Source organism: Sinocyclocheilus anshuiensis, unplaced genomic scaffold (genome assembly GCF_001515605.1).
Source record: "Sinocyclocheilus anshuiensis isolate Anshui unplaced genomic scaffold, SAMN03320099.WGS_v1.1 scaffold166, whole genome shotgun sequence".
NCBI lineage: Eukaryota > Metazoa > Chordata > Actinopteri > Cypriniformes > Cyprinidae > Sinocyclocheilus > Sinocyclocheilus anshuiensis.
In genome coordinates, this window is record NW_015546050.1 from 1,381,464 (window position 1) to 1,390,949 (window position 9,486).

Sequence of the window (9,486 nt, forward strand, 5' to 3'; positions counted from 1 at the left end):
TTTGGGACGTGACCTAAAGACAACGACGAGTTAATAATATTGAGAAGCGGTTCTTCTGCTACAGGTAACAACTCTTTCAGTAATTTAGTGGGTACAGGATCTAACAGGCATGTTGTTGGTTTAGATGCAGTGATAAGTTTATTTAGCTCTTCCTGTCCTATAGTTGTAAAGCACTGCAGTTTATCTTTTGGTGCGATGAATGAAGCTGAAGTATAATACGCTGTTTTTGCATGTGTTCGTAATTTCTTTGTATGACAGCATGGCCAAAAATTATGACCGCATTGTCATGTTGGCATGTTTCATTGCATTATTATCACAAATAAAACAATTGATTCTAAGCAACTATGCAATATGCTTACAAAATCTTTAACATTTTATTTTATTTTATTTTTTTAATTAAGGGTGAAGATGTCAAATTTCCTAGGCCGGCATCACTTTTGGCCACTACTATATGGCAGTTCTTTGACTTTCCAACTGCCTGACAAACCATGCTGCAAAAACAAGCCACTTTCATGAGGATTGTGGGCTTTCCTGGGGTTGTTGGAGCTGTTGATGGAACTCATGTTCACATCAGTGCTACAATTGCAAACAAGGAGACATACCAATAGAAAACAATTTCAAAGCATCAGTAACAATTTGTGATAATTTTGCACAATGCAAAGTATTTTTTTTAAATAAAATATTAAAATATTTCAGTGTCTTAAAATTGTTTTATTGTAGTTACATTAAATGATTAGTGTTGTGCTGCTGTGACTTCACATGAGCAGACTCACTGTTTGTGTTGACATCATTGTAGTCCTTAGTTTGCAATACTTAAGCGTCACCTCAGTCGACACTTAAGAATCAGTCTTAGACTTTACTAAAAGTTGCTTTTAGCTTCTTTATAAAAGTCTCATACTCTTAGAAAAGTCCTACTTGTAACTAAGAATTTTTTGACATTTAAGTCAGAGCCTAAGACTATTCTTAAGAGCATTTCTGAGAAGTTTTATACATACGGGCCCAGGGGCCGTATGTATAAAGCCGCTCAGAGTGAAATTGTAGTCTTAAGTGTGTCAAAATTCTTAGAATGACGTAATTTTACTCCTATTCCTAGACTTAAGACCCTCAATATTTAAGACCCTCATCATTAGTGCATTGCTGCATTTTTCCAATTTTCCAGCCAAAAAAAATTTGTATTACTACTTTCATTTCTGCAGTTACCGAGCATTGATTTGTAGAGTGGAAGAAGTTATTAAATTTCTTACTTGGTCAGTTACAAAAAGAATTGACTATCTTGATGATCAAGTTTGTATCGTTTGATCAACTCCATATCATCATATAACTCCAAACGTCATATCTTCATTGGAAAGTGTGTGTCTCCTCCTCTTTGCTGCCATCTTGTTACTCCTAACTAGGTTGGAGACCTCTCCACCTCTCTTTACATAATTTAGGAGCTGAGACCTAGTCTTAAACTTAAGAATAAGAGTGATTCATAAAGTTAAGAAGTAAGTAAGTAAGTCTGAAGTATTTTGACACACTTAAGACAAAAATGTTACTCTTTATACATTTATACAGGGTTTCTCCAACCCTGCTCCTGAAGAGCTACCTTCCTTCAGACTTCAGATCCAGCTCTGCTTCAACACCTGTTTGTAGTTTGGTAGCCCTGAACCAAGCGAACCATTTCGAAGCTTCGAATCAATTGCTTCGCAAAATGATTCACTGTTTCGAAGCGCTCAACACCACATGCTGGTGACGCCTGCTGGTCAAAACTGTGTAAATGCAACAAAAACGCTTGTCAAACCATGCAAAAAAAAGCTTTTACAAACTGAATGCAAATGCTTTCTTGAAAGTATAATATATTGAATGCAAAATAAATAAGAAAATACCATTAAAAATGAAGTGTCTGTATAATATGCATCTTTAAAATAATTCTTATTAATTTGCAAGGGCTTGTTTTGTTTGTTTTATGGAGAGCTTGTTTAAACAGGCCAGTAAGAGACTATTAACTACTACTCATCCTTTTAATTACACAAATGTCTCATTAAAAATGTCTACAAATTGATCAAACTGATCCGAGATCAGGTTCAATGGTTTGCCGCTGGGGGCGATCACAGTGAACTCGCATGATTCACGGGTTCACAGAGATCGCCCCCCAAAGGCGAACTATTGAAATTTCAAAACGTTTCGAAACGGTTATGCCATAATGAAGCCTCTTTTACTGAGATCACGTGACTTTGCCACGTGATACACGCTCCGAACCACTGTTTCGAAACAAATTATTCAAAGGTTTCGAAGCTTCACGAAGCAGTGATTCAAAAGCGGCCGTCACTAGATTAGCTGGTTCAGATGTGTTTGATTCGAGTTGAAGCTGAACTCTGCAGTATAATAGCTCTGCAGGAGTAGTGTTGGAGAACCCTGTTAAAGATTTGTTGATACAGAATTTTACTTCAAAACCAACGCCGTTTTGGCCAATGCCCAAAAAAGGCTAACATAGGAAAATTATGTATTGTTCGATACAGTATTTCGTTCCGAATCTACCGAAACCAATCTTATGATTTTTGGCCACACTGGTCAGAAGTTATAAGCAGAAATGTAATTTTTTAAATATCTTTTGACCAGTAGGCGCTGTGCTGAATCTACTCATGTGCTTCAGGTTAGAGACCTGCACTCCCGCAGGAGTACCGCGGGACCCAACGCAACAGGGTGCGGCGCGGGACAACTCTTGATGGGCGAGTGCGGGTGCGGGAAATAGAAATTATCTAAACATAAAGTGTCTAAAACATATAAATTGTTATTTATCTGTTGCACTAAAGCAAAAAGAACAACTAATAACATTAAAATGATTAACGCGCAAGCTAGAGATAGTTTCCATTTATAATGTAGCCAATCACAGACTCCGCTGTTGATTTCTGGAACGCAATGGCCAATCAGAGGTGATTAAGTTAGAATTTACTCACCGCAGTGCTGAAATTGCGTGCTCACGAATCCTCTCATTTTAGACACTGTGAAAGATTCATTGTGCGTATATTTAGTGTTATAACAGAGCTTTATGAGATTGCGATTAACTGAGATGTCAGCTTTTTGTGATAATAAAGGAAGCGTGCTGCTCGCATTCTGCCATGCCAAACCATGTAAATGTTCAGTTATTTTTGTTATAAGAAAAAAGTTATTAAACCTGTTATACTGTATTATGACAGCACTTTTTTTAAACTAAATTTCAATACTGTGATAATACCGTATACCGTGATAAAAGCATTAGCAATTAATCGCAACATGACAATTTGATACCGGCATATCCCTAGTCCCGCGCAGGTCTCTACTTCAGGTCATGCTTGATATAACACATACTAAGTTTGGTCTGAATTAGCTAAAGCATTGCAGAGATATCAATTTTTGCACAAACTCAGCCAGATTTGTTAAATTGCTTTACAAGAACGGTTTGGTATATCAGAAAACGTTTGATAACTTTTTGCCAGAATACTCTGAAGATGATCAGAGCCAAGATTGGTGAAAATTGGATAAAACGTCTTGGACAAATTCTGAAAAAGTAGGTTTTTTGGAAAATTCAAAACTGCAAACAATCTTGACCCATAGAAATGTACATTTTGGTGTGCATTCAACTCGGCATGAGCCAAGGAATCTGAGGGGAAAATAATTTTGCTTTAAAACCTTACTATTTTAAAGTTGTTAGCAGAAACATGAGTGCAAACTTGGCCTGTTGGTGACGCTAGAGAGTTTGAGATAGAGACTTCAAATTTTGCTATGACTAATGATGAAACTGTCCTCTATCTTTGTGCCAAATTTCATAACTTTCCCGCAAGCGGTTCTATGGGCAACCATAGACTTCAAGTATGAAAGAAGAAGACAACTGACGGATACAATAGGTGCTTGGCCCCTAATAATAATAATAATAATAATAAACAATTTTATATGTACCAAAGTAAAATGAAAATATACACAGGTGACTGTTATTACATTTTTGTATTTTTGGAGTATTTCTGTTTTCATTTTCAGTATTTTCTTTTTTGCTTTTGTTTTGATTTTATATGTACCAAAGTAGCAATGCATACCAATGTGTAAAATGCTACAGGGACTTCCATGAACAAGACTGAATGTTTTTTTTAAGTCTTCATATTGAGTAAGACCTGCATTTCCTGTGATGGCACATGCTATCAGCCACTTCCTCAGTTCAGAATGACCTGAAATATCAGGCTGTTATGATGGTTGATCATTAAAAAAACACATGTATTTATCTAAGGCCTATATATATTTATATACTATGACTCACAAATAGATTAGCCTCAGATTATATATTATCAATCAAACAATCTATTAACACAAATGGAAGTATGGGAATTACTGTATTTACCCCGTTGAAATATAAAAACTTCTTATTCCAGTCTAAGCTGGTTTACTGATCTTAGCTGGTCTCTCACTCTGTCCAGGCTGGTTTTAGGGGTTATTGACAAAGTTTCCTTGAATGCTTGACACTTGTTTGCTGCATTTCCTTCACTATTTTATTTATTTATTTTTTTATATATTTGTTTTCCACACTCATTTTCCACATTTATATTTAGATAATAAGATTCAGTCGTGTGTGTCCAAAATTCAGTGATTGTGTTTGAGCAAAACTCAAAATCTAATCTAAGATTCTCTGAAGAAGATGACGTCTGTTTTAGAAATGCCTCGGCATTTCAGCAGCCGTTGAGAAATATTGGAAGGATTTGTTGTTCTCGTGAGCTTTGAGTTTTGTGTAATTGTGTAAACTTTTTTTCCTACAGTTCCTTCTCCAACAAACGTCAGTGTTATTTGTCACAACTTTGTGAATGTCCTCTACTGGAACTACAGTAACCCATCCGAACAGCTGAAATTCAGTGTAAGGGTTGAAGCTTATGAAAGGTATGTGTGTGTCAAAAGCAGCTGATCAAAAAATACTATTTAAAAAAATGTGACATTTCTTAATCGCAATCTCATTCCTTAATCTTTCTGTCCCATTTATCTCTAGTGATTCCCAAACAGTTGACACGACTCAGACGTACCTTGATATCAGCAGCTACAGCAGAGATGTTAGTGATGATTACTTGGTGTACGTGACGGCGCATGATGGGCAAGAGAAGTCAGAAAGCGTCTCCATTAGATTCACCTACAGCAAAGACTTTTTTGATGAGAAAAAACATAAATGTAAGTTCTCTGTGTATAACCTAATCATCTGGAAACTTTATTACAGTGTTTGCAAGGCCCTGTTGATGATGAAACACTATTGATGTTTCTCAGACATTTTAAGGCTCGTTTTCTAAGAATAAAACATCTGCAGTTTTTTCAGCCCAAACCGTTGGTGTATTTGGTCAATCTTGCATTGAGTTGCGTTAAAACAGTGTTCAGCAGATAGTGTTGATGTCATTAATTTTTGCTTAATTTGTCCTTTCTCTACTGCATCTATTTAACAATACAGCTGCCTTGTAGTGAGAAAAGCACTGCATCACATGTTCGTTCTTATACGGCAGCATTTAATTTACCAATAACCAGAGCCTAAAAGAAAATGAAACTTCCTTAAAACTTTAACTCTCATTCTGCTGCCTTGCAAGCACTGCTGCGGTTTCCTTCCGGAAATGCAAATCTATTTGGATATTGTTTTAGTGTTGGAATTCATATGCTTTAGTCTTTCACAGGATTACTTCTTTCTTTTTTTCTTGTTATTTTGACTTTAAACAATATTGGCTTTTTCTTTTTCCAGGCTCTTTGGACTTTCCCGCTGTAAATACGTCTGTCCACAAAGACGTGATTGAAGTGTCCTTTCAGCACCCTTTCTTTCTTCATGAGCTAAACATTCTGAACGAAGAATTTATGTACACAGTCACACATGATGAGGTTGGAAAAGCAGTCGCACAGACTCCCCCATGTCCTTCTTTAAATGTTAGTCATGTTAGGATGTTGAATTGTTAAAATCACTCTGTTCTTTTCTCCTTCCACAGCAAAAGTTTTCATACTTGTGTTTTGAGGAGGAGGAGCTGTGCACTGGAGAAATCCACCTGAACCAAAGCACAGCTGGACAGTGTGTTGAGCTGAAGTTTGAAGGGAAGATTGCTGGTATTCCTTCATATACCTACAGAAATGTTTGTGTCCCTCAGCAGATGCCCGAGACCGGTAAAAGCATTATCCGTTTAATTTTGCAAATGTTTCGTAATGCAGTGCAGCTTTCCTGTCATGCTATTAAGTGCAGGCATTGTGTGAGAATCAGTATTTATTTCTTTAATGTAGCCATCAGGATGCTAAATAAATGAGTCCATTTGAGAGCTCTGACGTGAGCGGTGTTTGAAATCACCACCATTATGGTGCATTATGGGTGCACGTTTTATTGTGGTGCATTTTGGGATTAAATGAGCACATGAGTTTCAGACACCACTAAGACACCAGTGGATACAGATTTTGTATTATGGTATCGATTTTGGTTATGGCATATTTTATTGGTGAAGAGTGTAGAGTGCCTCTAGCTGCACCAAAGAGAACTACCTTACCCTAAAAGTATATTCATAATTCATTCAATACTGAAAAGGGACTGTTTAATTGATCTGTCTGATCAGTGGCAGTTTGGGGGAGCGCTTGAAACTTATTTGAAAACTTTTGATCTGTCTGATTTTGATAGTGGCATGGAAATTCTGAACTTTTATTCTGAAATAAAGTCAGTAAAAGTATTTGTGAGTACTAGAGTAGATGCTAAATTGAATTGTTCTTGTCTTTTCTGTAGACAAAACGGGATTAATCGCAGCTGTGTTAGGCGGAGGGACCGTCATGCTCTTCATTATCATTGGCTTTGTGTGGCTGCTCTGCAGGAAGTTGTCCAAAATCCCAAAAATTCCTGAATTTTTGGTACGTGTCTTTCGGTCCTTTCATTGTGTATTTATTATTATTATTATTTATTCATTTAAATTCTAATATAGGCATATTTCAGCAAAAAAAGTATTCACCCTTATGTTGGTCCAAACATTTTTATCATCTGTGGGAATATCCCTCTCATAGTGATACCCTGTGAGTTCCACTTTCATTTTAAGAGCAACCCACAGAATAAAGTCATACATGATTGAACCAATATGAAGATCAGTACATTGACAGAATTGAACATTTTCAGGTGAACTGTTTCTTTAGGAGTTTTTCTTTATTCAGCAGAGTTTTGTATTTGTGATGTGTCCGGTGACTTGCTCTTGACTCAGTAGTTTTAGTAGCACCAACAGCAGTACCTAACCGTTTGCTCCTTTCCATATGCAGCGGAATGTTATACCTGGCCAAGCTCCTACAACCCAACCCGAGCCAACCGCCATTTCTGCAATGACACCTCAGGGACACACACCCCTACTGACAGATGAGACTTCTAGTTATGGTTCTCCCCCCATTTCCCCGAATGAGAGAGACTGCAAAGAAAACACTATCCTTGAGGAAACAGTAGTGTATCTACCTGAGGTTTCTGAAGAGGATGTGAATTGCGACGACTCTGAAGGCTTCTGCTGGTCGTCTGACTATGACCGTCCCAAATTCCTGCAGGAGATGAGTCCGGGGGACATTACTGAGGGATACGGCCCACGGCCACCAGTACTTTAGGGCTGAAAGTGAAAAGATGGGCAGTTCACACCAAGTCATTTTTTGGTCATCATTTGATTGTCTGGTGTGCACCGTGACAAAACTGCATCGCACCCATTAAAATCAAATCTATCTATAATGCAGGCAGTGTGACATCTGGTACTCACAGTGCACAATGTTTGATTGTGGTGAGTGCAATCTGTTTTTTTGTGATGTGCGACAGTTTAGATGCATTGACCGTGTTAACTACAGCCATGGTGAGTTTCCCACTAACCTGCATTAAGATAAATGAATGTGTAAATAAAATCATTTTGCTAATGGGAAAAACAAAACAAAAAACAGGTGAAACAGGACATTGTAAAGGGAAAAAATGAAAAATGGTTAATGTCCTGCCATAAATGTACCAGTAGCAATATGTGATTTTTGTCAAAATAATAAATTCAGCATAGCTGGATGAAGTAGTTCCTCCTATCTAAATTTACCAACATTTTCTACAACTCAATGCAATGCGTAATTCAAAATTTTGGTACACCTGAAAAAAACGGACAATGAGATAAGTGAATTGCAAATATGACGCTCCATTAATCAACCAAAAGTTGTAAAAATGATAATTTTAACTGAAACACAGTCTGAAGCAGGCATCCATGAACCAATGAGAATTTCAGAGAGGTGGGTCCAGAAATTGCTGCATTTTCAACAGCAAAACACATCTTCCACACTCCTGATGCTTTGGCAAGGCCTCTCTAGTGTGTGAGGAACTAACACTGCATGTGTACGTGCATATGAGCCATGACTTTTCTGTTTTTCATAAGGGGATATTGCAGGTTGTTACTATTATTCTTGATTTTGTCATGAAACGCGTGTCATAGTGTACATTTACATCAGAGGCGAATGACGTGCTGGATTCAGTGCTGCTGGAGCTTTCACATTGGAGAACTTTGCCAAGCTGAATATATCACTTGATTATGTCACTATATGCACATTTCTAGGCAGTGGTTTATTCTGTAACATTTGTGAAGTGTTTGCTGTGATAACACCATATTCAGATGTCTACTAAAAGCCACAGTTAATATCTGCCAGACGCTTCTCTGTAATTGTTCAATTCTCTGGCTGAAAATGTTACACATTGTAGGTTGAATAAACAGAACTGCATTACTCTGAATGCCTCATGAGCAAACATTACATAATATAGTTGTGATCTTACTATTTAGTAATTAGAAAAATGCCAAGATGTAAGTTCAAGGGGAATAATGTGGTATGACAATGACTTTTTTTTTCTTTATGCACTTAAAATGCTTCAATTTTTTTTCTAAAATTCTTCTAATCTTAAAGCTTAATGATCTTTGAAGAATGAAGCAAATTTGCACTTAATCGAAATTTATCAAGAATCTAGAATATAGGAGTCTACGCTGAGCAGAAGAGGTGGCAATAAAAAAAGACAAATGCAAAATTAGCTTGGGGCCCCAAAAATGACGATCCTATGTTGTACTAACCATGCAAAGTATTTTCATTCACGCTTTTATCCGAAATCACATACAATACATTCAAGGCATACATTTGATCAGTATGGGTATTTCCAGGAATTTGCACTCTTTTGGCTTTGCTGTTTTTGGCATAATTTTCCAGTTGAGTTTGACAATTTTATGTGTGTACAGGTATGTCAAGTTTCTGCACTTTACACTGTTTTCTAATTGAATTTTATTTTTCAACTTTAACTTGATATCTGTATATCATGTCTTTGATTTTCATGTGCTTTCACACATTTTAATTACAATAAATGGCTGCGTCATTACTAAAGCTGTTGATTAAAACTCTCTGGCACTGAATGCATACAGTTTGGAGGAGAACTGTCTTCTTACTCCACTCAGCTAGTGGCCACTTGATTTGTTAACCTAGAATCATCTCAATATATATGTCGTAATATTATATGTCCCT

General features: G+C 36.9%; 1 protein-coding gene across 2 annotated transcripts in view; it reads left to right on the forward strand.

The window, feature by feature from the left end:
- ifngr1la1 (interferon gamma receptor 1-like a1) overlaps positions 1-9,144 on the forward strand; it is a 26,421-nt gene extending 17,277 nt beyond the window's left edge. The window contains exons 1-7 of one of the 2 annotated variants that reach the window (XM_016500356.1): positions 3,737-3,863; positions 4,761-4,878; positions 4,985-5,160; positions 5,714-5,847; positions 5,952-6,123; positions 6,725-6,846; positions 7,243-8,713. In XM_016500356.1, coding sequence (XP_016355842.1) covers positions 3,749-3,863; positions 4,761-4,878; positions 4,985-5,160; positions 5,714-5,847; positions 5,952-6,123; positions 6,725-6,846; positions 7,243-7,572 — 1,167 coding nt within the window. In that variant the 5' untranslated portion in view covers positions 3,737-3,748 and the 3' untranslated portion in view covers positions 7,573-8,713. Of the gene's footprint in view, positions 1-3,736; positions 3,864-4,760; positions 4,879-4,984; positions 5,161-5,713; positions 5,848-5,951; positions 6,124-6,724; positions 6,847-7,242 lie in introns of those variants that run through there. The other variant, NM_001360901.1, reaches the window with a different exon arrangement.
- Positions 9,145-9,486: the final 342 nt, after the last annotated feature.